This window comes from Nipponia nippon, unplaced genomic scaffold, assembly GCF_047370975.1.
Source record: "Nipponia nippon isolate SJK-2023a ecotype South Korea unplaced genomic scaffold, ASM4737097v1 scaffold_9, whole genome shotgun sequence".
Classification (NCBI taxonomy): domain Eukaryota; kingdom Metazoa; phylum Chordata; class Aves; order Pelecaniformes; family Threskiornithidae; genus Nipponia; species Nipponia nippon.
Genome location: NW_028262413.1, coordinates 5,139,392 through 5,164,019, shown reverse-complemented (window position 1 = coordinate 5,164,019; position 24,628 = coordinate 5,139,392). Strand labels below are relative to the sequence as shown.

At 66.4% G+C, this 24,628-nt stretch overlaps 5 protein-coding genes across 11 annotated transcripts; 2 read left to right on the top strand and 3 right to left on the bottom strand.

Annotated features, from left to right (window-relative positions):
* Positions 1 to 117: 117 nt before the first annotated feature.
* Positions 118 to 2,723, bottom strand: ARPC4 (actin related protein 2/3 complex subunit 4). The gene is made up of 7 exons (XM_087743493.1): positions 2,596 to 2,723; positions 1,820 to 1,895; positions 1,551 to 1,669; positions 1,117 to 1,228; positions 941 to 1,036; positions 636 to 806; positions 118 to 294 (listed from the first exon to the last, which is right to left on the bottom strand). The coding sequence occupies exons 1-7, from the start codon at positions 2,628 to 2,630 to the stop codon at positions 289 to 291; spliced, it is 615 nt and encodes a 204-aa protein (XP_087599619.1). The 5' UTR covers positions 2,631 to 2,723; the 3' UTR covers positions 118 to 288.
* TADA3 (transcriptional adaptor 3) lies at positions 2,629 to 5,237 on the top strand. Its single transcript, XM_009469845.2, has 8 exons — positions 2,629 to 2,835; positions 2,959 to 3,209; positions 3,378 to 3,483; positions 3,673 to 3,814; positions 3,966 to 4,069; positions 4,168 to 4,277; positions 4,415 to 4,600; positions 4,689 to 5,237. Exons 1-8 carry the CDS (start codon positions 2,629 to 2,631, stop codon positions 4,879 to 4,881), a joined length of 1,299 nt encoding a protein of 432 aa, XP_009468120.1. The 3' UTR covers positions 4,882 to 5,237.
* A 297-nt stretch (positions 5,238 to 5,534) lies between these two features.
* On the top strand, positions 5,535 to 9,423 carry CAMK1 (calcium/calmodulin dependent protein kinase I). The gene is made up of 12 exons (XM_087743492.1): positions 5,535 to 5,641; positions 6,136 to 6,252; positions 7,082 to 7,213; positions 7,450 to 7,524; positions 7,595 to 7,733; positions 7,833 to 7,959; positions 8,058 to 8,133; positions 8,229 to 8,341; positions 8,454 to 8,532; positions 8,629 to 8,716; positions 8,806 to 8,926; positions 9,004 to 9,423. Exons 2-12 carry the CDS (start codon positions 6,167 to 6,169, stop codon positions 9,057 to 9,059), a joined length of 1,092 nt encoding a protein of 363 aa, XP_087599618.1. The 5' UTR covers positions 5,535 to 5,641; positions 6,136 to 6,166; the 3' UTR covers positions 9,060 to 9,423.
* Positions 9,424 to 9,461: 38 nt separating this feature from the next.
* On the bottom strand, positions 9,462 to 11,376 carry OGG1 (8-oxoguanine DNA glycosylase). Its single transcript, XM_087743485.1, has 7 exons — positions 11,070 to 11,376; positions 10,692 to 10,945; positions 10,430 to 10,609; positions 10,175 to 10,353; positions 9,959 to 10,100; positions 9,829 to 9,878; positions 9,462 to 9,737 (listed from the first exon to the last, which is right to left on the bottom strand). Exons 1-7 carry the CDS (start codon positions 11,246 to 11,248, stop codon positions 9,633 to 9,635), a joined length of 1,089 nt encoding a protein of 362 aa, XP_087599611.1. The 5' UTR covers positions 11,249 to 11,376; the 3' UTR covers positions 9,462 to 9,632.
* A 261-nt stretch (positions 11,377 to 11,637) lies between these two features.
* On the bottom strand, positions 11,638 to 24,598 carry BRPF1 (bromodomain and PHD finger containing 1). Of its 7 annotated transcripts, none has more exons than XM_087743466.1 (13): positions 23,782 to 24,598; positions 21,728 to 22,687; positions 19,134 to 19,290; positions 17,872 to 18,003; positions 17,380 to 17,526; positions 16,103 to 16,415; positions 14,873 to 15,187; positions 13,468 to 13,755; positions 13,213 to 13,360; positions 12,531 to 12,667; positions 12,323 to 12,441; positions 12,044 to 12,198; positions 11,638 to 11,976 (listed from the first exon to the last, which is right to left on the bottom strand). In XM_087743466.1, exons 1-13 carry the CDS (start codon positions 24,375 to 24,377, stop codon positions 11,772 to 11,774), a joined length of 3,672 nt encoding a protein of 1,223 aa, XP_087599592.1. In that variant the 5' UTR covers positions 24,378 to 24,598; the 3' UTR covers positions 11,638 to 11,771. The 7 variants fall into 7 exon arrangements, with proteins under 7 accessions (XP_087599592.1, XP_087599595.1, XP_087599593.1 ...); XM_087743469.1 differs by having other exon boundaries at positions 11,638 to 11,955; XM_087743467.1 differs by having other exon boundaries at positions 14,873 to 15,184.
* Between the last annotated feature and the right edge of the window lie 30 nt (positions 24,599 to 24,628).

Genomic DNA, 24,628 nt, shown 5'->3' with positions numbered 1-24,628 from the left:
CCGTTGCCATGGTGCCCTGCCAGGCCCCGCCCCCTCCCTCCAGGCCCCGCCCCCCGTGCCACCAGTCCGCCGTTGTTCCCCCCCTCCCCGGTTCGGCGGGAGAGCGGGAGGAGGCAGTTACAGCAAACGAGACCGTTTAAAAAACGAAACGAGACATCAGCAGCGAGCGGGGCCGCTCTGCCGCAAGCGGGGGGCTGCTCCCAGCACGGCCCGGCCGTCGGCGGGGGGAGCGGGCACGGTGCCCGGCGGGCACAAGCGTTGGGGAGCCACAGGGTCCTGCGCCACGGCCTAAAACTGAAAGGCGAGAGGAGAAGACAGGCAGGCGTCAGTCCCTGCCCGCCGGCGCTCCTCCGGCCCTCGGCGCCCTCCCTGTCACCGGGGAGGGAGGCCGAGGGCAGCCACCGCTCACGCACGTCCCGTCACAGCGGCCACCAAAAGGGCTGCGTCCCCCCCAGCCACTGCCCGCCCCCGAGCGCGCTCTGGGGGTCTCAAAGCTGGCACTTGATGAGCAAAGGGGGTGCGAGCTCTCCTGGGCGTCCTCCCCTCTGTCCCCATGAGGTTCCCGGCGGGTTGGAGCCCCCACCCCGCTCCCAAAATAAGGGACCCGTCCGTCTCCTGCCAGTTCAGAGCCTCACGTTCTTGAGGAACTCCTCCGCCACGATGCGGGCCCGGGCGTTGACAGAGAGCTTCATCTCGCTGATTTCCTTGTCGATCTCCTCCATGAAGTGGATGACAAAGTCCACCAGCTTGTGCTTATACATCTGCTCCGTGTGGAAGTTTGTGATCAAGAAGCTGATGTCGTAGCCCTGGGGAAGAGAGAAGCGGCCCGGGGATGAGCACTGAGGCCACCAACCACGCGACCTCGCATCCCAGTTCCGCACTGGAGAGCTCCCCGGTGCCAGGAGCGGAGCCGGGAGCTGCTCTGCCCCCACCGCCTCACCTCCACGGGCTTCCTGCGCAGGATGAAGAAGTTTTCGGCCCTCATCATCATGAAGCGCATGAATTTGTGGCACAAGATCTTCTCGATCTCGTCGGCCTGAGGAGAGGAAAGGGAAGTGAAGCTTCCCCTGCGCCAGGCGCGAGCTGCCAGCCCCCTGCCCGCGCCCCCCGCCTCACCTGCTTCACCGCGATGCTGACGCGCACAGAGTTAATGGAGCCCTCGATGAGGACCTTCTCCTTCTCGTTCCTGCTGATGATCACCGGCTGCAACAGCAGCTCTTTGCTGCTCCTGCGAGCAGAGGAAGGGCAGGCCTGACTCAGAAGGAAACATTCACTGGGCAAAAGCGGGGACGGGGAGCGCACGGGGGGAATCGTAGAGATGCCGAGGTTTTGCTTCGTGCTGCTCCGTGACGCTTTCCAATCCCCAAGGCAGACCCCAAGCTAGATCCCCCTCCTCCCCGCAGTTCCTCCGCTCCCTGCCGGCCCCGGCCCTGGGACCAAGGCTGCACCCAGCAAAGCGGCGGGGCCCGGCAGCACCGCGGCACCCCGGGACGGGCAGCCGGGCCGGAGCACAGCTCCACCGGGTGCACCCTCCCCTCCCTCCCCCGTACCTGACTTCCACCTCGGGCTTGTTGTGCCGCTCCACCACCTGCGAGGAGAAGTTCTCCAGGCACAGCGCGGCCTGCAGCGTAGCGCGCACCGCGTTCAGGTACGGGCGCAGCGTTGCGGTCTGTGGGGAAACGGCGGCGTCAGCCCCCGGCCCCGGGCCCCGCCGTCCGACCCGCAGCCCCCCCGGCCCCGCTCACGCCGCTGCCGCCGCCCCCGGCCCCCTCATCTCATGCCCGCCCGGCCCGGCGCGGCCCAGCGCCCCCCACCCTACCATGGTGGCGGCTGCGGTCCGGTCCCGGCAGGCGGAAGTGGCCGGTCCCCTCTTCCGGGATGCGCGGGAACTCCCACTGCGGTGAGAGGGGGGGAGGCGGAAGGCCCCCACCCCGCGATTCAGGGCTCGGGAGGCGACGGAGTGGCCTCACGGCGGCACAGAGCGGGGATGAGGCGGAGATGCGGCGGGGATGGAGAGCGGGCACGGCGGCGGCGGCCCGTGGCGGCGGCGGGATGCCGCACGGTCCCCCCCGCGCCCCGTCGCACTTGGTACGGTCATGTCATCGCTTCCATATTAGGGAAGGGAGATGGAGAGCGGGTCGGACCAATGAGCGGCGGGCGCTGGGCGCGGCTGAGCCAATGGGAGAGCGCGGGGCGGGGCGCCGGCCGCCTACGGGGGCCGGAAGGGGCGAGCGGCCTAGGCCCAGCCCGGCCCCGCGGCGCTCCCGCCGCCCCCGCCCGCGGCACCCGCTGCCCCGCCGGCGCCCTCCGGGCCTCCCGCGGTGTCCCTCAGCGCCCCGGTGCCGAGCCCCCCCCGGTGCAGACCCCCACGGTGTCCCTCAGCGCCCCGGTGCCGCCCCCCGCCTTGTTCCCCTCAGCGCCCCGGCTCCCCTCAGCGCCCCGGTCATCCCCCCCGCCCCGGTTCCCCTCAGCGCCCCGGTCGTCCCCCCCGCCCCGGTTCCCCTCAGCGCCCCGGCTCCCCGTAGCCCCCCGCTCCGCTCCCTGTCTCCTCCGGTTCCCCCATAGCCCCCCGTGCCCGCCTCAGTTCCCCCGTACCCCCCTCCTCGGTGCCCCGCCGTGCCCGCCACCATGAGCGAGCTGAAGGACTGCCCGCTGCAGTTCCACGACTTCAAGTCGGTGGACCACGTGAAGGTGTGCCCCCGCTACACGGCCGTGTTGGCCCGCTCGGAGGACGACGGCATCGGCATCGAGGAGCTGGACACGCTGCAGCTGGAGCTGGAGACACTGCTCTCCTCCGCCAGCCGCCGCCTCCGCGTCCTGGAGGCCGAGACCCAGGTGCCGGCACCACAGCCGTAGGGTGGCTCCCCGTCCCGCTCCTTCCCGCCGAAAGGGGCTGCCTCCGGTCCGTCCCTGCCCAGCGCCGGGTGCGGGACCCAACGAGGCGTCGCTCTCTTCCAGATCCTGACGGATTGGCAGGACAAGAAGGGTGACCGGCGGTTCCTGAAGCTGAGCAAGGACCACGATGTGGGCACCTCTGTCAAGCATGGGAAGCCCAAGAAGCAGAAGCTGGAGGGCAAAGGGGGCCACGGGACCGGGCCTGGCCCCGGCCGGCCCAAATCCAAGAACCTGCAGCCCAAGATCCAGGAATACGAGTTCCAGGATGATCCCATTGACGTGCCCCGCATTCCCAAAAATGATGCTCCCAACAGGTGCGTGGGTGTTGGGGGGCATTGGGATCATCCGTCTCCTTCCTTGTGGCGCCTGGTGCGAGGGCTGCCTCCAGCTGGAGGGAAGGGGTGCCCCGGGGGGAAGGGAGGGGGTGCCCGCTCCCGTGGGGTCCCCCGCAGCTCTCCCTCACACCTCATCCGTCCTCGCAGGTTCTGGGCGTCGGTGGAGCCGTACTGTGCCGATCTCACCAACGAGGAGGTCAGAGTCCTGGAGGAGCTGCTCAAGCCGCCGGAGGATGAGGCTGAACATTACAAGGTGAAAAACTCCTGAGCCCGCCCAGTGCCTCCCTCACCCATCCCCTACCCTCTCTCCCCGTTCCCCCGCAGCCCTCGGCTGCTCCGTCCCCTCCCGCGCCTCACGGCGAGCGTTCCTGCCCGGGGACGATGCTGTGGCGGGAGGCAAGGCGGGGGGCTCCGGGAGCTGTGCCGAGCCCTGCTCTCGCAGATCCCGCCCCTGGGGAAGCATTACTCCCAGCGCTGGGCCCAGGAGGACCTGCTGGAGGAGCAGAAGGACGGAGCCCGGGCGGCGGCTGCTGCTGACAAGAAGAAAGGCGTCCTGGGGCCGCTGACCGAGCTGGACACCAAAGGTGCCTCCGTCCCCGCCCGCCTTTGCCCGGTGTAAAGGGCCCGGAGGGGCTGCGAGCACCCGCGCCCGCGGGGTAGAGGCTGCCCTGCCCCGCTGCTCACCCCTGCGTGTTTGGGGTGGTTTTTTTTTTCCCCCTTCCCGCTTCTTCCCAGACGTTGATGCCCTGCTGAAGAAGTCGGAGGCCCAGCACGAGCAGCCGGAGGACGGGTGTCCCTTCGGGCCCCTGACGCAGCGTCTCCTGCAGGCCCTCGTGGAGGTGAGGGGGCTCTGTGGGGCCGTGCCGTCACCCGGCCCCGTGGGTCAGCGTCCCCACGGCCCAGCGCAGTGACCCTTCCCTTGTCCTCCCATCGCTAGGAGAACATCATCTCCCCCGTCGAGGACTCCCCCATCCCCGAGATCGCCGGCAAGGACTCAGGAGCCGACGGCGCCGGCACATCTCCCCGCAGCCAGAACAAACCCTTCAGGTGAGCAACTGAGGTGGGGCCCTGGAGCTCGGCGCTGCCCGTGGGGACGCCGAACACGCCGGTGGCTTCTCTGCCCCGGTGACTCGGCGGGGAGAAAACGGCGTACGGTGGGCAGCGGCCGCTCTCCGCCCCGGCAGCGTTCCCCACACCAAGTCGCTGGAGGGCCGGATCAAGGAGGAGCTGGTGGCCCAGGGCTTGCTGGAGTCGGAGGACCGGCCGGCCGAGGACTCGGAGGACGAGGTGCTGGCCGAGCTGCGCAAGAGGCAGGCCGAGCTGAAGGCCCTCAGCGCCCACAACCGCGCCAAGAAGCACGAGCTGCTGCGGTGAGTGCGGGCGGGGACGGGCGCGGGCAGGGGCGCTGCCCGGCGGGGACCGACACCCCGGGGGGGGGTGTGTGTGTGTGTCCCCCAGGCTGGCCAAGGAGGAGCTGCACCGGCAGGAGCTGCGGCAGCGCGTCCGGATGGCCGACAACGAGGTGATGGACGCCTTCCGCAAGATCATGGCCGCCCGGCAGAAGAAACGTACGCCCACCAAGAAGGAGAAGGACCAGGCCTGGAAGACCCTGAAGGAGCGGGAGAGCATCCTCAAGCTGCTGGACGGGTAGTGGGGGGCCGAGGACCCCCACTCTGCCGCGGACCGGCCTCGTGGCCGTGCCCCCGTCACCCGCAGGGTGCCGGCGTGGGACGGAGGGGACGCGGGTGACGGTCCCCTCGCTGTCCCCTGCTGTCACCACCCCAGGCTGGGGACCCCAGGGAGGTGCGGGGGGGGGCACCCCCCCCGCCCAGCCGGCGGCTTCCGCTCCCACGTCCCCCTGTTATTTTGGGAGGGTGACATCAGCCGGGCCGCCGCGGGGAGCGGATGTGGTGGCCGCTGCGGTGCGGCTCCCACGGTCCCCTGTCCCTCCCCACGGTCACGGGTGGGGGATCCCGGCCCCCAGGGTGGGGAGGGGCAGGGGCGGGGGGGGGGGTTCGGGGGGGCCGGGGCTCTCCATGTACCGGTGGGGTTCTGCTGCGTGGGGAATAAAGGCAGCCCGGTGCAGGCGGTGGTGTGGTGGCTTCGGGGACGCCGTGGGGCGTGGGGACAGCCCTGTCATGGGTGGGGGTGGGCATGGGTGGGTCCTGCCGGTCCTGGGTGGGGGGGAGCTGGGTGGGTTGGGGAGGGGGGGGGGAGTGGGGGTATGTGTCTGTCTGTCCTCCGTCCCGCTATGGGAATGTCGCGCGTGTCCCATTCCACGGCCAGCCCCGCCCACCCGCCTTCCTATTGGCGGTGTCAGGGCGTGGCCCCGCCCCTCCCCGTGACGTCAGGGAGGGCCGGGAGGAGTCACCGCCGCTCCGCGCCGGGCCGGGGCCGCCGCAGCGCCGTCGGTAAGGGCGGGGCGGGGGCGAGGGCGGCGTCCCCACGCGTGAAAAGCGGGGCCCACGCGTGAAAAACGGGACCCACGCCACAGCCCGAACGGTGGAGGGGGGGGGAGGAGAAACCACCCGGCGAGCGCAACGCTGCTCCCACGCGTGTCCCGCCCGGCGCGGCTGTACCAGCTGGCGTGCCTGCGGGAATCGCGGGTGGGGACACCCACGCAGTCACGCGTGTGCCTCTGCCCCTCGCTTTGCCCGCACGCCCCGCGCCCGCCGGGGCGGGCGCGGGGCGTGCGGGCAAAGCAAGGGGCCCAGCGTGTGGCCCCCGTGGGGCACCCCACGCCAAGCCTCCTGCGTGGGGTAGGGGGGCTAGCCGCAGAGCCGGAGGCATCACCCCACGGTGACAACCATCCCCTCGGCACCCCGGCACCCCAGTGTCCCCTCGCCTCACGGTATCCCGGCTTCCCCCCCCCCATTTACACTGACGTTCCCCACTCGTGTCACAGGTGGGAGTGGGTGGCCCCCCCACGGGCCGCCATGCCGCTGGGGCAGGATGGGCCCAGCTGGAAGAAGAGGACCGAGGACATTCGGCGCATTTACGACTTCCGAGAGGTCCTGGGCACGTGAGTCGCAGGCAGCGGGGCGGGGGACACACACCGGTGACAACCCACTTGCGGCGACGGAGCCGGCTCCCTCCGGCTTTGCCAAACCTGCCGCGTGGAACCGCGCCAGCTCAAATATTGACCCAAGGCCGGGGCCGCCGCCGGGCTGGCACACGAGGGCCCTCGCTGCGGGGTACGGGCAGGGGTTTGCGGTGCTGCCTGCCCTGCCCGCCACCTCCCTCCGGTGCCGGCAGCCCTCCCGCTGCGCCGCACACCACGCCGAGGGTGCCCGATGGTGGTCCCCCGGCTGGCAGAGGGCTGCCCGGCGGTGCCCAAAGCACCGTAAGGCTCTTAGGCTGGATTAGCAGGTTAATTACGGCAAGGCTTAGGGCCCGGCGGGGCGCGAGCACGCTGCCCGGCACCTGCCCCACCTGGGCACCGCCGACGGCTCTGCCCTGGCACCCACCGGGCACCTCGGCCTTCGGGTGGCCCCCGGGGCACCCATGGAGCCGGGCAGGGTGTCCCTGCTCGCCCTGGGTGCTGCGGGATGGCACGGGACTACCAAAACCCACCTGGGGGCTTGTGCCTAGCCCGGCTCCACCGCGGGCTGCCGGCAGCACCACGGCCTTATCCGGCCTAATAAGGGGATGGTGCAGCCACGCCAGGAGACGCCGGGCACCCTCTCCCCGTCAGGGCCCGTGCCCGGCCATACCGGCGGGCGGCTCCCGCTCGCTTTTCTCCTATAAATAGCTGGACTTTCTGCCCGTCGCCATGGCAATCGTGGCGCGGCATTGGCAGCTCTGGCCGGCGGCAACCCCTGCCTGGCTCACCCCTTGTCCCCCCCCCCCAGGGGGGCCTTCTCCGAGGTGGTCCTGGCGGAGGAGAAGGCGACGCGGAAGCTGGTGGCCATCAAGTGCATCGCCAAGAAGGCGCTGGAGGGGAAGGAGACCAGCATCGAGAACGAGATCGCCGTCCTCCACAAGTAGGGGCTGTCCCAGCGCCAGGGCGGGGGTCCCGCTCCACGATCCCCCACCCCCCCCGCCCCAGCACGGCTCCCCGCTGCCAGCACCCATCGCTGGGTGTTATCAGCCGTGCCCAAAATAGCCGGCGGCGCGTGACGCCCCGCGGGGCCGAGCTCAGTTGCTCCCTGTCCGGTGGGGGCTGGGTGGGGGGCAGCCGGGAGCCCCCTCACCCCCCCACGCCTCCCCCCCGTCCCAGGATCAAGCACCCCAACATCGTGGCCTTGGATGACATCTACGAGAGCGGCACCCACCTCTACCTCATCATGCAGCTGTGAGTGACGTCAGAGGGGTCCGGGGGGTCTGGGGGGGGCCGTGCTGACCAGCGCTGCCCGTCCCTGCAGGGTCTCCGGGGGGGAGCTCTTCGACCGCATCGTGGAGAAGGGCTTCTACACCGAGCGGGATGCCAGCGCCCTGATCCGGCAGATCCTCGACGCCGTCAAGTACCTGCACGACATGGGCATCGTCCACCGCGACCTGAAGGTGAGCGGTAGTGGGGAGACGCACACACGCAGAGCCCCCCGTCGCGGTGGCGGGGAGGGGACCCCGGCGTCAGCCCTCCCTGACCCCGGCTCCCCGCAGCCCGAGAACCTGCTCTATTACAGCCTGGATGAGGACTCCAAGATCATGATCAGCGATTTCGGGCTGTCGAAGATCGAGGGCTGCGGCAGCGTCATGTCCACTGCCTGCGGCACCCCCGGCTACGTGGGTGAGCGCCTGCCGCGGGCTGCCACCACCCCGGCTGCGGGGTTGGGGTCCCCCCCCCGGGGTCGGGGTCCCCCCTTACCCCTGCCGTCCCCCCCCCAGCCCCCGAGGTGCTGGCGCAGAAGCCCTACAGCAAGGCGGTGGATTGCTGGTCCATCGGGGTCATCGCCTACATCCTGTACGTACCCCCCCCCTCGTCCCCTTCCCCTCCGCGGGGACCCGGCCCCTCGGGGCCACCCGGGGCCAGCGTCTCCCTCCCCGCCGCCCCCCCAGGCTCTGCGGTTACCCCCCTTTCTACGACGAGAACGACACCAAGCTCTTCGAGCAGATCCTGCGGGCCGACTACGAGTTCGACTCGCCCTACTGGGATGACATCTCGGACTCGGGTGAGCCGGGACCACCGGGGCGGTGGGGGCTGGGACACCGGCGCCATGTCGCGGTAGCTGGGGGGGCGGCAGCGGGTGCAGGCGCTCACGGCTGCCCCGTGCCCCGTCCCAGCCAAAGACTTTATCCAGCACTTGATGGAGAAGGACCCCGGCAAGCGCTTCACTTGCGAGCAAGCCCTGCAGCATCCCTGGTAAGGGGGGACCTGCCGCCGTCTGCCCCCACCCCGGCTCACCCCATGGCAGCCGTGGGGCAGGGGGGCCCCCGCTGACCCCCCCTCCTGCCCCAGGATCGCCGGGGACACGGCCCTGGACAAGAACATCCACCAGTCCGTCAGCGAGCAGATCAAGAAGAACTTCGCAAAGAGCAAATGGAAGGTGAGCGCGGGGTGCGGGGGGTGTCAGGGGGGTACAGGGGTTCCCCCCGGCCACCCCGTGCTGGGTGACGGACGCTGTGGGGTCGGCAGCAAGCCTTCAACGCCACGGCGGTGGTGCGACACATGCGGAAGCTGCAGCTGGGAACCAGCCAGGAGCAGACGACTCCCACCAGCCCCGGCGAGCAGCTGGGGGCGGGGGGCACCAGCAACGGTGAGCCCCGAAACCCCCGTCCTCATCTTGAACCCCCGGGGCTGCCGCCAGCCTCTCACCCCCTCTCCTCCCCGCAGGGTCGGACTGTGGGCGCCCACCCAGGAGCAGAGCTCAGCACCTCCCACCAGACTGAGCACGGCTCCGCACAGCCGTATCCCGGGGGGGTCCCAGCCCTCCCGTGGGCACGGCGTGGGGTGGGGGGCCCTGCAGTGCCAGAGCAGGGGGGGACACGGTGTTGGGGCGGCACCCTGCCCTGCTCGCCCCCTCTCTCAGCCCACGGTGGGATTGGGGGGCCCTGCAGAGCTCTGCAGTGGGGCAGGGGCAGCCCCCAGGAGCCTCCCCCCAGCTCGGGGCTGTGTCCCGGGCCCCCTCCCACACCCCCTCCTCCCCCCCACGCCCGCCCCGGCACTGCCCGCCCCCCCAGCATGTTCAAGGAGAATTTTCCAAACGGATGTTTCTATTTTATTGCTTGTAATAAAGGCAAGAGGCCAACGCCACTCGGCTCGGCTCTGCCCTGGGAGGGGGCTGGACACAGCCCTGACCCCCCCCCAGCCTCACTGCCCGGGGCAGCAGCTCCCCCCCAAGCACGCAGCGGGCAGGGGACAGGCAGCTGCCTGCACCCCTGCACGTCCCACGCTGGCAGCAGGCGCAGTGATCTCCCCCCCCCAGCCACTGATATGGGGGCTCTGTCCCTCGTGGTGTGTCCCTAGGGGGGCCCGTCCCCACGGCTGGCCCGGCCTCTGCCCCCCCTGGCCCGGCCCCGGCTGCCGGCCGGCTCCTGGCCCTTGCGGAGGTCGGCGCAGAAGAGGACCTGGCGTGGGGAGAGACGATGGGGTGGGCACGGCCGGGGTGGGGGGGCGAGGGCCACCGAGCCCCCGGTTCCCCAGGAGGGGGGTACTCACCGCCTGCGCCCAGCCGGCGTGGGGGCCCCACAGCCCCCGGAAGAAATCGCCTGCGGAGAGAGGGTGAGCGCCAGTGCTGGGGGCACCGGCCCCGGGGGGGTCCCACGTCAGGGCCCGGTCCTGCCCTCACCAATCTCCTGGTGGGCGCGGGGGGTCAGGCTCCTGCCACCCAGCGCCATGCCGTAACGCTGCCGTGCGATGCGCCAGACGTGAGTGTCCACCGGCACCGCCTCCGCCTTGTCCAGGGCCATCAGGCAGACGCAGTCGGCGACCTGCCGCCAGGCAGCGCCGTCAGCCCCCACCGCCGCCGTCCCCGCTCCCCGTCCCCCTCCATCCCGGCACCCACCTTGGCGCCCACGCCGGGCAGGGTGCACAGCACCCTCCTGGCCTCGGCGTAGGGTGCGGCACGCAGCCGGCGCAGCCCCTCGGCGCCGAGCCCCTCGGCGATGGCCCGCGCGGTCCCGCTGACGAACTTGGCCCGGTACCCGAAGCCCAGCGCCCGCAGCCGGGCCTCGGCGTCAGCGCCTGCGGGGGGAACAGCGGGGACGCGTGGGCGAGGCCGTGTGGGGACGGCGACGGCGTCGACGGGGCGACGGCGGACCTGCGAGCGCCGAGAGGGCGGGGAAGGCGTGGAAGGGCCGGGCGTCGAGGCGGCAGAGGCGGCGGCCGAAGGCGCGGCAGAGGCGTTCGATCATGGCGGTGATGCGGGAGATGTGGTTGTTGGAGGTGCAGATGAAGGAGAGGAGGCACTCGACGGGGTCCTGCCGCAGCACCCGCACGCCTGCCGGCGGGGACGCGGTGAGGGGAGGCCGGGCGGCCGCCGCGGCCGTTCCCCCGCCGGGGGCCAAGCGTGGCCACCTCACCTGGGAAATCACCGGCCACCTGACGGAAGAGGGGGTCGGCCGCCCCCCAGGCTCGGTACAGCCCCGCCAGCCCCACGTCCAGCTGGAAGAAGTCGCTCAGGATGCGGTCGGTCTCGGCCCAGCCCGGGGCGGCGGCGGCCCCGGCCTCCCCCCCGCCGTACACCGTGTACCACAGCCGCTCCCCCTCCTGCCGCAGCGTCCAGACGCGCTCCCCCAGCACCCCCGTCCAGGCCCCGGGGCTGCTCTCCCACCACCTGCCGCACACGGTGGCGGGGGGGGGGCGGTCAGGGGCCGGCCCGGGCCTCACCGGGCTGGGCCACGGCGGGGACCGGGACCCCCGGTGTGTGGAGGGGGGGTGGGGGGGGGGGCTCGGCTCACCGGAAGGTTTGCCCCGACGACAGCACCAGGTCCAGGCGCAGCTCGGCTTGCGGGCAGGGCAGGGCCCGCCACAGGGCCGGGCAGGCGGAGGGGGTGTCCCGCAGCCCGGGGGGCGGCGGCGGCGGCGGCGGCGGGGAGCGGCACGGCCCCGCACCGCGGCCCCGCCGCTCCCCTACCATCGAGTTCCCCTCCGCGCCGGCAGAGCGCCCGCCCTCTTCCCGCCTCGGCGCGCGGGCGACGCTCTAGCCCAACCCCGGAAGCGCGGCCCGCACCTCTCCGCCCCGCCGCGGAGGTTTTTATGGTCTAAGAATCGATAGATTTGGGGGTTGTTTGGGTTTTTTGTTTTTTTTTTTTTTTTTTTTTCTTCTTCTTCCTTCAAAATAAATACAAACAACGTCCGAGCGCGGGGCCGGCGGGGGGGCGGGCAGCACGGGGAGGGGGCCGCCCCGGGGCACGGCGGCCAGAACCGAGATCCCGGGGAGCCGCGGCGTGGGGAGGGGGGGGAACCGGGCCCGGGAGGGAGGGAGGGAGGGGGGCGCGGGGGGGCCGGCCCCCTCCCGGCCCCGGCCCCGGGTCCCCGGTGGGTGCAGACCAGCTGCACGGTGCGGGTTGGGGGTCCCCGAGCCCCGTTTGCCCTGAGATACGGCAGGGGGGAGCGGCCGGCGGCGGCGGCGACGGCGGCAATGGCGGCGGCACCGCGGCTCAGTCGCTCTCGCTGGAGTCGCTGCTCTGCTCGCCCTGCACCTTGTTGCGGTGCTGCATGGCGCGGTGGTAGGCGATCTGCACCGATTTGCGGATGTTGGATTTGCGGCCTTCCAGCATTTTCTCCTTGTCCAGGTCTTGGTTCACCCCCAGAGGCACCAGCTTCGTCCGGGGCAACCACTGCCTGCGGGGAGCGGGGGGCCACCTCGTTTGAGGGGTTACAATCGTCTCCGCACACCCCCCCACCAAAGCCCCCGGCGCCCCGGCCTTACCAAGTGCGCTTGTTGTCGAAAAAAAGGACAAGGTAGAGGTGCTCGCGTGCTTCCTGAGTCATCTGCTCCCCCAGCTTCAGCACCTCCAAGGGGGGGACGGGGATGGGGACGCCGTGGTGGAACATGCCTTCCCGCGGCATCTTGGGGTCGATGATCTGCCGAAAAGAGGGTGGCGGCGGGGGCTGAGAGGGGAGCGGGGAGCCCGAACGCCACTCTGCGGGAAGCAGCGGGGAAGGGGGGTTTTGGAGGTGCCGGGAGAGCGCGGCCGGCGGTACTCACCAGCGCCGGGTAGGAGGGGTAACCCCGGCACTTGGCCCACACCAGGTCCAGGGCGTCCAGGGAGGAATCCTCGTCCTCGGAGAGCCACCCCGCGCCGCGCCCCATGCCCTTCCGCACCACTGTGCCGGGGGAGAGGGGAGTCAGCTGCGTCCCCCGCAGGCAACAGCGAGGGCCGGGCACGCGGCGGCGGCGCGGTTGCGGTACTTACTGCCGTGCCCCACGCCTCGCCCCGTCCCCACGGAGTAGGACTCGTTCTCCGTCCCCGACGTGTCCTCGCTGCTGTCCTCCGGGAAGTTGACTCGGGAGAAGGAGGGCTTCCCTCTGCCCTGCTTGGAGGGCGTTGTGCTGCGGAGACAGGGAACAGAGCTGGCGGTAGGAGCCACCTTGAACTTCCACGCTTTCGAGAGGGCCAGGCTGGCGGGACACCACGGCTCCTGGGCTCCAACCGCCGGCCTCGGCACAGGGAAGGATTTGGCAGGGGTACCAGGAAGAAAGGGGACGGTGCTTGTGCCGGGGCGCGGCCGGACCCTCACCCAGTTTCACCCAGGAGGACCCAGAAGGCACGCGCTGAGCCGAATGAGAGGCGCGGGCAGGAACCTGCTGGAGCTGGCTGCTGGAAGGGCCGGCACCGGAGCGGCCGCTGTGCCGAGCGGGAATTGCCCGGTTCATGCTCCCCACTAGCCCTTTGCCGCACACTCATGCCTTTAGATTCTCCATTTAAAAAAAAGGCACAAACCCCACAGCTTTCTAGGGTTCAGCTAACAGCAGCCGGGCCGCAGGAGGGAGAACAAGATGGGTACCACCAAACGGGCTCCTCATCCGGCAACTCGAGGCTGAGAGCCGCCCGCTGCCACCCCGGGGCAGCACCAGCGCCGGGCCGGGGACGGTACCTGGTACGGTCCGAGGCGGCGCTGCTGCTGCTGCTGCTGCTGGATTCCGAGTCGGAGCTGCTCCGGGGAAGATTGCAGTCGTTGCGGTACACCAGGAAGCTCTTCTTCACTGGCTGGTTCCCGCTGCTGAAACCGTTGGCTGGCAGGTCTGCAAAACACCCCACCAGAAGAGCGTTACAACCGCGCGGGACCCTGCCACGTGCTCCCGGCGGGGCTGTGGCCACCCGGCTGTGCGGGGGGAGCTGCCGCACCCACCCATGGGGGCGTCTTCGGTGGACTTATCGCTGTCGCTGTCCGAGCTGGAGCTGGGGCGCGGGCTTCGCCCTCGCTTCCTCTGCCGCTGGGAGGATCCCATTATCGGGAGCTGGGGGGGGCCGATGGGGCTGTTCCCGTGCCCGGGAGCGATCTGGCTGTCTCGATTCTTCGGGGGGCGTCCTGGACGTTTTGGAGGGCCTGCAGTTTTAGGGTTCTTCTTGGAGAAGAGCACTGAGGTCCTCCTACCAACTTCATGTGCTGGGGTGGAAGAAGAATTGGGACCCAGACCTGGAAGAGGGAGGAGAAGGTGTCAGCTGCGGCCCGCGGGACCCGGCAGGGACCGCACGGCAGCAGGACCAAGGAACAGCTTCATTTCTCGCGAATGTTAGCTTGGAAGACCCTCCATCCTGAGCTTTGCCATGCCTGCGCCCTCAGGGTCAAACTATCCAGTCTGCTGACAGTAAAAGCTAGACAGGGACATGGGAGAACACTCCACCAGCCAGGGATGCCCTCCTCGCTCCCAGGCAGCAACCTCACAGCAACGGAAGAACAGGAAGCGAGCAGGAACAAACCTTTCCCACGACAGGCAGCAGCTGAGAAGCTCCGCTGCACCCCTGAAAGACAAAGGCCCTGAAACGCTTCCTGCTTACGGAAGAGCCCACTTTTTCCCGGTGCTTCAGGGGGCAGGACTGGGATGCAGAGGTGCATCGGGGAGCAGTCAGGGCTGCTGCAGCTCCCTCCTGTGCCCCCAGGCAGGAAGGGACACTAAAGGCAGCCTGTTCTGTAATGCCCCTAGAGAAACCGGGCAGCATGGCAGACAGAGCTGGCAGGGCCTGGCAGGAGAAAACAATCCATCTCACGCCCCACACCACGCAGCTGGGATGCTCAGGGCAAAGCACTCCATCTCTGGAACGACTTCCAGTTCCTCAGTTGCATGGGAGGTGAGCTCACCTCGTGACTGCAGCTGCGAACACCAGCGCCCTGCCGACTCTACCCAGAGGCAAGCGCACACCAGGCTGCGCCTGTTCCAGATGCAGGAGGCGGCCTCCTTCGGCCACCAATCCCCCCTGCTTGGCTGGCACGGCTCACTACCAGCGACCCAGCGGGGTACCGTCCTCGATGGGCACGCCAGGAGGGAGCCCGGGGAGGCGCAGATGTTGTACTCCGCGCCCACCCCTACTACGGGACACGAGGAACCCCGCCGCAGGGGAACGGGAGATGAGGGACAGCCCCCCGAGAGACCATCTGCCCTCCTAAGGAGGAACAAAGAGCGAGGCGTGTGTGGGGCGCTGCCCGCGCAGCCCTCCTGCCTCGGGAGGCGCCTGGCAGGGCGGCCTCTCCCCCAGCCAGCCTGTCCAGAGGTGGTTCTCCCAAAAACCCAGCAGTATTCTGGTGGGACCAGTACCTTTGCCAGTCTCCTGGCTGCTGCTCTCTTCGGCAGCGCTGTCTGTCTGCAGGTCCTTCTCGCAGGGGTTGTGTGACTGCAGGACTCCCCTGGCAGAGGAACCGTGCCGCTCCAGCCCGTCTCGGCCCAGGTCCCGCGGGTGAGCGAGCTTCCGCCGTAGGACTGTGATCTCCTTCTTGATCATCTTGGCCCGGCGGGACCGTCCTATGCTCTGCTTGCCGGCGTTGACCTCATCCAGCCGCTCCAGCAGGATCTTCAGCTGCTCCTCCAAGGGCAGGTGCTTCTGATTCTCTGAGAGCAGCAGCCGCACATCTTCTGGGGGAACAAAGAGGAGCAGGTGGATGAAAGAAATCGGGAACTCTTTGGAGCTCCTCTACGTGCAAGGGCATGGGGCAATCCAGGTTCCCCACAGGAGGGAAGTAGCTGACACAGTACCAAACACCTGTAAACAAGGGAAGTTACCCTAAAAGACCTGGAGAAGGAGCCCTGTGGGAAGCAAGGGGAAGGCAGGCTGATCAGCAGCTCAGAGAATACCAGGGTTCCCATCGGCTGGGGCAAGGACACAGCAGGAAAAAGAAAGGGGGTGGTAACGGCAAAAACAAGAGTCAAGGGGATCCTGAAGCATTACAGAGCGGAGAAGTTCCCCTGACTGAGCCCATCCTATGCTGGAGCAGGGAAAAGGGGACCCTGAAGGGATCCTCTGACAAGCTGCTCCTGGCAGTGCTCCCCACTGCCCAGCAGAGACAAGCAGATCTACAACCGCGGAGGCAGTGAGATCTGGTTGAGGGGTACCAGGAGCTGCGTGGCAGCCAGCAAAGCCCGCAGCTGGGGAGAGAAGCGGGGGAGCACACAGCTCTGACCAGGAGAAGTCAGTCCTTCCAGCCGGGCAGCACAGCGGGAGCCTCGGCAGCTCACAGCCAGTGCTGGGGACGGGGTGAGTGACGGTACCCACGTCCCAGGCAGCCCCCTCCTCTGACCAAGAGGAGGAGGAGGGACCAACGGACTGGCAGGCCACACAGACAAGCCACTGCCTAGAACCAATCCAATGGGGCCGATAGGTACCTGGCTAGCAAAGCCCCCAACCTCTCCGGGGAGCGGGCACACACAGCCCTGGCGTCCGACTGAACCTCCCGTGGGAGGTGGCTCCAACAGACCCCCAGGTGCCCCGACTCTGCCCAGGCTTTAGCTCTGAGAAGCCCTCGTACCCTGGGACAGGGGATGAGTACCCACCGTCCTCGATGTCTTGGACCTGAGCCTCTTCCACCGTTACACAGTGGGGGAAGTGCATGCCTGTCTCAAAGTCAATGCCCATCTTCTCCGCCTGTCGGCGAGCCTGCCGGAGAACGGCGCCTCCCTGCTCCCGCAGACGGATGGCTGCCCGGTAGAAGATTGTGTCTTTGGCATTGTATTTCAAACAGTTGTTGATAATCAGGTTGAAATCCTCCTCAAAGTCGTCGAAATTCAGATAGCGATAGGCTTCCAGGTTTTGTTTCATTGTCTGAAAATCCATCGGCTTCTTGATGTGATCCAGGTAGTCTGGGACCTGCATGAGGAAAGAGCCAGAGCTAAGAGCTCAGGAGCCATCAGTCAGCATTACCTGCTCCAAGAAAAGAGTCGTTAGAGGAATCCGGTATCGCTCCCTGTGTTCTGCCCAAATGCACATCGGGGAACGCCGTCTGCTTTTGCAGCTTGAGGAACAGTAACGCCTCCGGACTAGGGAGCCCATGTGCTGTACTCAACATGTTAGAGCAGATCCGCACTCCGAAGTGTTTTTAAGGCTCCAGCGCACATGCCAGCATCCCGTCCTCTCCTCCTGTCTGCGGGCAGCTGCGATCCAGAACACCACACGGCATTCCCCGGGGAAGGAAGCTGCAAGTGCAGCTCCCGGGGGTGAGGGTGAGCGCAGACAGGTAGAACAGAACCTTCCAGGCGGCAGCAATGGCTGCAGGTGTGACCGCGCAGCCTTCCTCCCCAGCTCTGCCAAGACAACTCCGTGCCGACCTGCTGCCAGAGCCGTGCAGAGCCAGCGCGGCCTCTCCCCACCTCCCCAGGCGGGGACTCGGTGACGGTCTCAGGAATCACTTCCCTTGCCCCCAGCAGTGACAGTCTGGGGGTCAAACCCGTTCTTGTGCTGTGCTCGGTCTGTCACCTAGCAGAGGCCTTCACGAGAGGACAGGTAAAACCGTGCCACCTGCCAAGGGCCGGCATTCTGCCTTTCCCGGTGGGAATCCCCAGCCGCTCACAGACGCTGGGGAGTTACCAGCGTCACGCGCAGAGGAAGAGCCGAGTGCTGTGCTCCCGGCTGGCACCGGCTCAGCTGTTCTGCATTCAGCTCACCCAGGAGAGGCATCGCTGCACACCCACCTTGGGCGAGCGGTGCTGGGAGGTGCGAGCCAGCACCAGGCTGCCCGGGGGAGCTTCCGGAGCAGAGAGCACCCTGGGCAGCCCTTGGCACGAGCAAGGGACAAGTTTGAGTGAAGTAGAAATCTGGGGAAGGGGGTTCTTACTTCGTAGATTTCTGTTACCTCAGACAGAGGGACCGGCTCGCTGAAGATGTTGCCCGTGTCTTTCTCCTGCAGCTGCTCAAGCGTCTTGCGGAGGAGGATGAGGAAGGGGGTCAGCTGCATTTCCAGTGCCACCTGCTGCACTTTGATCTGAAACAGAGGAATGGAGCGGGGCTGAGCCCCCTGCCTGGCAGCCAGGCGGCGGGGACAGTCCCCAGGGAGCAGCGGCGCAGTCCTGCGGGACAGCGACGCCTCTCCTCGCGCGAGGGACGGGGGCTGCACCTCACCCCCGTCTCTGGGGAGCGGAGGTCTAACACCGGCTCCAGCACCTGCGCGTCCCATCTCAGCCTTGCAGAGCAGCCACCTTTGCTCAGAGCCGCCGGGGCAGGGCGCAGCACGGCCGAGGGGGCCCCGGCACACGCCCTACAGCACTCTAAAGAGCCCATGCTCATGCCCACCCCAGCAGCTCCCCGAAGAGGGACAAACAATCGTTACCGTCTCTCTCTTGAGCTTCTCCCGCTTGCGTATCAGCTCCACCAGCAAGCGTGCGCGCTCTAGGTCATGGCGGAGGCGCTGCCATGACTTCAGCTGCTCCTTCAGGGCCCAGTTCTTATCCTCAGTGTCTCTCTGCGGGAACATCAGAGACTGTGAGCCGACAGGAGATGTGTTCCCATCTCCACCTTCCTGACCATGTGCTGGGGCTCTTCCCTGGCAAAGGGAACCGGCACGCCTGAGCTGCTGGTTCAGCAAAGGTCTCGGTTCCCTTGTTGTAACGTAGGTGGGTGCCTCAGAAACAGTCCGACCTCTGGCCGGAGCTGAGTACCTGCTCCTTGGTCGCTAAGCCCTTAGGATGCGGCGAGGCGGACATCCCGAGCCTCTGGCAATACTCTTCCTAACCTGACCAACTGCCTGCAGCTGCCCAAGACCACAGATCAACAATACCAGGGTCTGTGCTGCTGCTCAGAGCTCCGGCAAAGGGCAAAAGGGCAAAAAGGGAACACGGCTCTGGTTTCTTTCACTTCTGGAGCACCAAAACCCACTGACTTTTATTCTGACGTAGCCAAAGATGAGCACAAGCAGTCTCAACTCTTCTCCAGCAAATAAAAAAAATGATAGGGGGCAAAGGCAGGAGAAAGCCCTGCTCGGTCACAGTCTTCAAAGGGCTCAGAAAGAAAGAATTAGAGCTCAGACAGGGAGCCAGAAGAAAAATCTTCCTCTCTGGCACCAGAGACTCCACATCTGTGAAGCGCTGACTAAGGGCTGAGGCAGACAGTGGGCTGGAAGCAGCACCCACAGGGAGTGCTCCTGGAGCGGTTTCAGAAACTGGAAGCGAGGCCTTGGTTCCTTCCAGACTGTTTCTGGAGATCTCCAGCCATCTCTCTCAACACTCGCTGACACAGCAGCCTCAGACTAGAGCCATTTCTGACAGGTTTACCATCGCCACCGGCTAAACGCGGGCATGAGGAAGGAGCTAACTTCTGCGCGGCAGCATGAGAGGGCAGGATTCCCTTCCCGTGGCAGGCTGCCAGTGGCGTCGCTGCCTGGCAAATCTCTGAATGCTGAGAGCAGAGGGGAAGGTGAAGCAGCAAAAGCAGCTGGGGCTGCCCTTTCCTCATCCGGGAGCTCGTACCCCTGGCCCCCTTCTGCACCTGCAGGCACCGCATGCAGCAAAGGCTTTGAGCCCACAGCTCCAAAGGCGCAGGAAGCATGCGCACGCAGCCAGGATTCCCTGCGGCACCCCAACAAGCAGCCCTTACCTGGTCGCAGTTTCTTTGTGACTGCAAGTGTGTCTGAAGGCGGCGGAGTAGAGGGACACCGTTGCGGGACTGTCTCTTCAGTGTCCAGTAGCTGTGCAGCCTCTGCATGAACTGGCTCTTCCTCTGGATGGTTAAACGGTTTGTAATCTTACTGAGCCTGAAGAAGGGAGAGGAACCACAGATCCCATCAACAAGGCAAGCCTGGCCACTGCAGGAGAAGCCCTGGCTGGGGGGACGTAGCAGCAAGGCCACGCGAGAGTAGCTGAGAAGCTCCTCGGGCAGAGAACACCCTTTCCCGCGGCAGGAATTTCTGTAACACTAAGTCATGCAGGGCAGCCGCCCCCCCCCGAGTCAGCCACGACAGAGGACGCCAGGAAACATCCAGCCTTGCCTCTCCAAAACAGACTTTTCCTTTCTACCTCCTGCCAATTTTCAGGCAAAAAAGCCTGGGGCAGGCTGCGCCAGGTTGGGGTACAACACAGCCGCATCGGGGGCCGGACCTTTAACAGCTCCCACAGTCCCCGAGACCGCGAGCGTTACGGCGCTGCTATCCCAAAACCGTTACGTACCCGGCTGAGGGCCACTCACGGTGACAAAGGCCCTGGCCAAACGCTACCAAACTCGAGCCCCAGGGAGCCCATAACTTGGCCAAACCTGGCAAAGCGTGAGGAGGGAACAGAAGGCATGAGCACAACAGAGCTCCTATCCGAGCTAATGAAGGATTACCCTAAACAGCCCAAAACACCACAAAAGGGATTTTCCTGCTCTCTACCACAGCAGAAAGCCTGGAGGGGCTGGGACAGCCTCGTTCAGCAAAGCCGGACAGAGATGCGCTGCTAGCGGGGAGCCGAAGGGACGAACCCCCAGCATCTCCACGTCTCACAGGGACAGCTCTTTGCAGGGGATGACCCAACCTGCATCAGCCTCAGCTGAAGAGGCTGGGGAGAGAAGGCTCATGTGCCGTCGCCGGCCAAGCACAGCTCCCACAGGAAGACATTTGGCATTCTGGCAACAGCCCTTGAAGAATAATTAATCCCAACAGGAAGGCCTGGGGAGAGGTTAACAGCTTCTAGCTCAGTGTGGGTTTCACTGCGAGCGCAACGACAGCAGCAAGAGCTTACAAACCGCCTGCCAACACGTCCGCACATAAGAAAAGAGGCTCTGGCTACAGAGCAAGCCCTGAGTGACCAAAAACATAAGGTTAGGACGCAAACAGACTGTGGCAAAAAGCCAGCAGAGACCTGCCTCCACAAGTCACCAGAACGCTGCCCAGAAAGCAGAGCCCACGGCTTCTGCATGCTCCCCTCTGACCGCACGGGAGATAGTCTCGAGGGTCCGCAGGGAAGCAGCGGTCCCATGTCCCTGCACTGTCACAGCCATGCTCGCCCGGCTGGCCGGTACGGTGCCAGGGCATCACGGGGTTACACCCCCGGCACAGCTCCCGCCGCGGGGAGGAGGGGAGCTCAGCAGCTCAGGGCTGGTGGCTCACAACGATGAAGGCAAACGCTTCCATGCCCAACCTGCGCTTCAGCCGCGCGATGCCTGTTGCAGGGTGACAGCAAGATCCAAAACCATCCTAAGATGCTTCTACGTGCTTTTGCACGCTGCCGAGGACACCCAGAGTTATAAACTACACTGACAAATTCTGGCAAGGCTCTTAGATGCTCTTGTTTCATGATTTGCATGCCAGCCCAATGATCAGATCACAGCGAGACACATGACGGTTACACCTTTAGCTACGAGGTGTTTGCGCCTTCCTGCGAGCCCTCAGGGTCGGGGCGCGACAGAAACACGCACAACCCCTGGCAAGGCCTCAAGTACCTTCCCGACAACACCTGCGCTGCCGTCGTGCTGCGAAGCCAACCTCACGCCAGTCGTGCCCCTCGGCAGGCAGGAGCCCCGGTCCTCTCCAGCTGCCCCTTGCAGGCAGCTGTGCAGAGGCTTTCTGTGCCCCGCTGCCGCCCGGCCCCGCTCCGACAGGCAACGCCAAGGCAGAGCTGCTGCCTGCGACCAGCACAAAACACAGGAAGCCCAGCCAGGGGTAAGCGGTTGCCGGAATGGATGAGCTGCGCTCAGCAGGGCACAGGGATCCCGATACGAGACCTCTCTGCTCCAGAGCCAAAACAACCCCCGGGGTTAGCCCACTTCCCAGGCCTGCATCGCTCCCACACTTCCCTCTTTTCCCCAGCACAGCCCTGGGAGAAAACAAACCCCAGCAGAAAGGAGAGCAGCCCCCCCCCCTCCCTCCCCAGTTTATTCCGGTGCATGAGGTCAGCGCAACAGGAAAGGAGCGCTGGGAACCCCCAGCTGCTTCCTGACGCATCCGGCCAAGTTGGTTCTCTGCCGTTAAACTACCAGCAGCGATTTCCTGCCCCGCCGAGGGCCCAGACACCTTTGCGGGGCAGCGCATCGCCCTGCCTCTCTGCAAGACTCCCAGAGGAAACCACCAACAGCCCTCTGCAAGAACAAAGTGAAAAGTACCTGCGCGAAAAGCTAACGAGAGGAACAAGATAATGCCCACGTGGAAAGCAGGAGACGAGGCACGGAGAAAGGGAGAAGTTTCTCCACAGCCAAGGGAGGGCGGTGGGTCGTACCTGTGCGGGGGGATGCAGGGCACAGAAACCACGGGTGCTGCGGCTCGTTTCTCCGCCAAGATCTTCCGTGCCTTCTTCATCTTGATCCTAGACTTGGCCTTTGCTTTTTTCACTTTCTCAGAGCTCCAGCCCTTCCCCTCCTCCTCCTCCTCCTCGTCCTCCTCTTCCCCCTCGCTGTGGGAGAGGGCGGGAAGCCTGCGCACAGAGCCCGGCGGCGTGTGGATGTCGCAGTAGGCGGTTTTGCGCACGCTGAAGGAGGTACCGTTGGCCCCTGTCTCCCGGACGGGCTCCATCTTCATGTACAGCCCGGCCTGCTGGGCGCAGGTGACGTGGAAGGCAGTGTAGCAGTTGGCTTTGTGACACTGGATGCAAGCCCCGGAGCCGCGCTGCTTGCAAATGTAACAGGTCAGCTTCCAGCGCGCCGGCGGGATGTGCTCGATGCTGTCGATGGGCTCCAGGAAGACGGTGTTGGCAAAGCACACCTCCGGGATCCAGAGGGCACAGACGACGTGTGCCCAGCGCCCATCGTCCGTCTGCTTGAAGGCCCCCCCCTTGTTCGGGCAGAGGGCGCAGTCCACGGCTCGCGAGGGTGACTGCAGGCACCGTCTGCAGAGCCACTGTCCCTCCGGGATGTAGGGCACCCCGTAGCACTCCTGATGCACGGCCAGGTTGCACATGTCGCAGAAAAGGATGACGTTGCTGTTCTGACACTCCCCGTCGTTGCAGATGCAACAGACGGCATCCTCATCCACCAAGGCGTTTGGATCCCCCTTGTTGTGGCTCTCGAAGTAGGACTCCTTCTCCAGCCGGTCCATCAGGTACTCGAAGATCTCCTGGGGAATGGGACTCACGCCTTCGGTCTTCCGCCGCTCGTTCATGATGTCCAGCCAGATGTAATCTTCCTCGTCCATGTCGTACTCCACCTCCTCATCCAGCTCCTCTGCCGACTTCTCGATGTACCTGGAAGGACAGCACGGGAGGGTGAGGGCACAGCCGGTGGGATCTCGGAGCTGCTGAACCCTAACTCCCGCAGGCCATGGCTGAGGGAATGTTTAAACGCTACAGCCAAGCCATAAGTAAAAAATAAAAAACTCAGGGATGAGGGAGGAACGTGCAGAAGCGGGAGGTGCTGCTGTGCCCTGAGCAGTGCAGCGACGCAACAGCGCATTGCGCACGACACAGACGAAATAACACTCGTCGGACGGGCGAGGTACGGGCCTTGGGGACTCATCAGTGCAAGACAGGAGCCTGCACGAGCCACCAAGCAGGTGCCAGGTGCTCTGGAGACAGAGGCCTCGTGCCCAAGACACAACAGCAACCAGGCACGGAGGCACCAGCTTTCGTTAATTCTGTGCCCCCTTCTCTTTCGCTCCCAGCTGCAGGTGAGGGGATGTTATTTAGAGAGGAAAGTGCTCGAAGCCCGGGGCTGCTGCTCCAGCGACTGACAGCAACCACCCGTCCCTGGAACACGGTGCCAGTTTCTCAGGGCACGTAGTGACTCGGACGGCAGGGGCACCCTCACGAGCCTTACTTCGGCTCAGTATTAACTCCCTGCTCGAGGTATTATTTTGGGCAATGGCACTCGCCAAACCACTCATGGAAAAACCGCAGGACACCAAAGACACATGAAGCCCGCAAACACACACATCTCACAGGTGAGCCTTGGTGCTGGGGGGCTCTAGAGCTATCCCAGAATACCTCTGAAGAGCGGTGGGGAAGGCAGGAAGACACATTCATTTTTTGTTATAACTGTACCCGCCGTCCCAGCAAGGAAAGAGCACAGCAATACAACTGCTGGCAACGACCTAAGCAGCGACCGAACGCTCTGCAGGCGCACGGACCCCTCAAAACCAGGGAGCAACGTCAGACAGAGCTCCGAGAAGCTGAAGCCCTGGGATGGCCAGCTCCGCGGGACCCGGGAGAGGCAGATAGAGGCCATTTCCACGAGCCACGGACAAGCTGCCTGCACGAAGCGGGGCCAATTCCGCCTCCAGACCCAGGGCAGGAGCTAGAGCTGCCTGGGAGCTTCCTCGCGCCCCGGCCGTGGACAATACCTGTAGTAAGAGGTGGGGCGAGGTGGGGCGTCGGGGGTGTCCTGCTCCAGCTCCCGGTACACCACCTCGGGGAGCTTGGGGGTGGTGCCGGCTGAGGCGTTGTGGTGATGGTGGTTGGAGTCCTTGCGCTTCTCCTTGTTCTTGTGCTTGCCGGATTTGGGAGGGACGCTCTGGGTCTCGGTGTTCTCCTTATTGCTCCCGTTCTCGGGCACCTCCTCGGGAACCTCCTCGTCCTCGGACACCACGTCGAGGTTATCGAAGATGCTGATGCGATGGACGCGACCGTGCAGGTCCACCTCCACCATCCGTTGGGCTTGGGCATAGGTCATCACCTCACGACCCGGAGACTGGGAGGTCTCGGAGGGGCTGGGCGATTGCTTGTTGGCGGTGCGGGCCTGGCGCCCCTTCTTCTTGTGCTTGCGCAGGGGGGTGTGCTGGGGCGGAGGGGGGTTGTCGTGGTCATAGTGGTAGAGGTGGTACTCGATCCCGCTGTAGCTCTTGTAGATCTTACGGCAGGTGCCCACCGGACACTCGTAAGGGGGTTTGGTGGCCCGGAGGTTGTGGCAGAAAGTCTTCACGTCGAAATCTACGCCCATGGCGTCGCCCGCCCGAGCGGGGCTGAGGGGGGCCGAGGGGCTGAGGCGAGGCCAGGCCGGGCCGGGCCCCCCGCCCCGCCGCCCCCTCCCCGGCCGCCCGCCCTCCCTCCCCTCCCTCCGGCCGCGCTCACCGGCCCCCGGGCCGCGCTCAGCGGGCGGGCGCAGGCGGTGGCTCCATGGGCGGCGGCGGCGGCGGCGGCGGGCCCGGGCCGGGCCGCAACAATGGAGGCTGCGGCGGCGGCGGCGCCTGG

What these genes read in the sequence shown, in the direction of transcription:
- BRPF1 (XM_087743466.1), bottom strand. Translation starts at nt 24,377, where the DNA reads ATGGGCGTAGATTTCGACGTGAAGACTTTCTGCCACAACCTCCGGGCC. An exon ending in CACAAAGAAACTGCGACCAG is followed by an intron (nt 18,004 to 19,133) that starts GTAAGGGCTGCT and finishes ATGTTCCCGCAG; the next exon opens with AGAGACACTGAGGATAAGAA. An exon ending in CACCGAAGACGCCCCCATGG is followed by an intron (nt 13,361 to 13,467) that starts GTGGGTGCGGCA and finishes GGTGTTTTGCAG; the next exon opens with ACCTGCCAGCCAACGGTTTC.
- ARPC4 (XM_087743493.1), bottom strand. Translation starts at nt 2,630, where the DNA reads ATGGTGGCGGGCACGGCGGGGCACCGAGGAGGGGG. An exon ending in GCGGGGCACCGAGGAGGGGG is followed by an intron (nt 1,896 to 2,595) that starts GTACGGGGGAAC and finishes CTCTCACCGCAG; the next exon opens with TGGGAGTTCCCGCGCATCCC. An exon ending in GGACCGCAGCCGCCACCATG is followed by an intron (nt 1,670 to 1,819) that starts GTAGGGTGGGGG and finishes GTTTCCCCACAG; the next exon opens with ACCGCAACGCTGCGCCCGTA.
- CAMK1 (XM_087743492.1), top strand. Translation starts at nt 6,167, where the DNA reads ATGCCGCTGGGGCAGGATGGGCCCAGCTGGAAGAAGAGGACCGAGGAC. An exon ending in CTCTACCTCATCATGCAGCT is followed by an intron (nt 7,525 to 7,594) that starts GTGAGTGACGTC and finishes CCGTCCCTGCAG; the next exon opens with GGTCTCCGGGGGGGAGCTCT. An exon ending in CGGCACCCCCGGCTACGTGG is followed by an intron (nt 7,960 to 8,057) that starts GTGAGCGCCTGC and finishes TCCCCCCCCCAG; the next exon opens with CCCCCGAGGTGCTGGCGCAG.
- OGG1 (XM_087743485.1), bottom strand. Translation starts at nt 11,248, where the DNA reads ATGGTAGGGGAGCGGCGGGGCCGCGGTGCGGGGCCGTGCCGCTCCCCG. An exon ending in TCGTCGGGGCAAACCTTCCG is followed by an intron (nt 10,946 to 11,069) that starts GTGAGCCGAGCC and finishes CGTGTGCGGCAG; the next exon opens with GTGGTGGGAGAGCAGCCCCG. An exon ending in TGCCCGGCGTGGGCGCCAAG is followed by an intron (nt 10,101 to 10,174) that starts GTGGGTGCCGGG and finishes GCCTGGCGGCAG; the next exon opens with GTCGCCGACTGCGTCTGCCT.
- TADA3 (XM_009469845.2), top strand. Translation starts at nt 2,629, where the DNA reads ATGAGCGAGCTGAAGGACTGCCCGCTGCAGTTCCACGACTTCAAGTCG. An exon ending in AGCCAGAACAAACCCTTCAG is followed by an intron (nt 4,278 to 4,414) that starts GTGAGCAACTGA and finishes CCGCCCCGGCAG; the next exon opens with CGTTCCCCACACCAAGTCGC. An exon ending in AAGAAGCACGAGCTGCTGCG is followed by an intron (nt 4,601 to 4,688) that starts GTGAGTGCGGGC and finishes TGTGTCCCCCAG; the next exon opens with GCTGGCCAAGGAGGAGCTGC.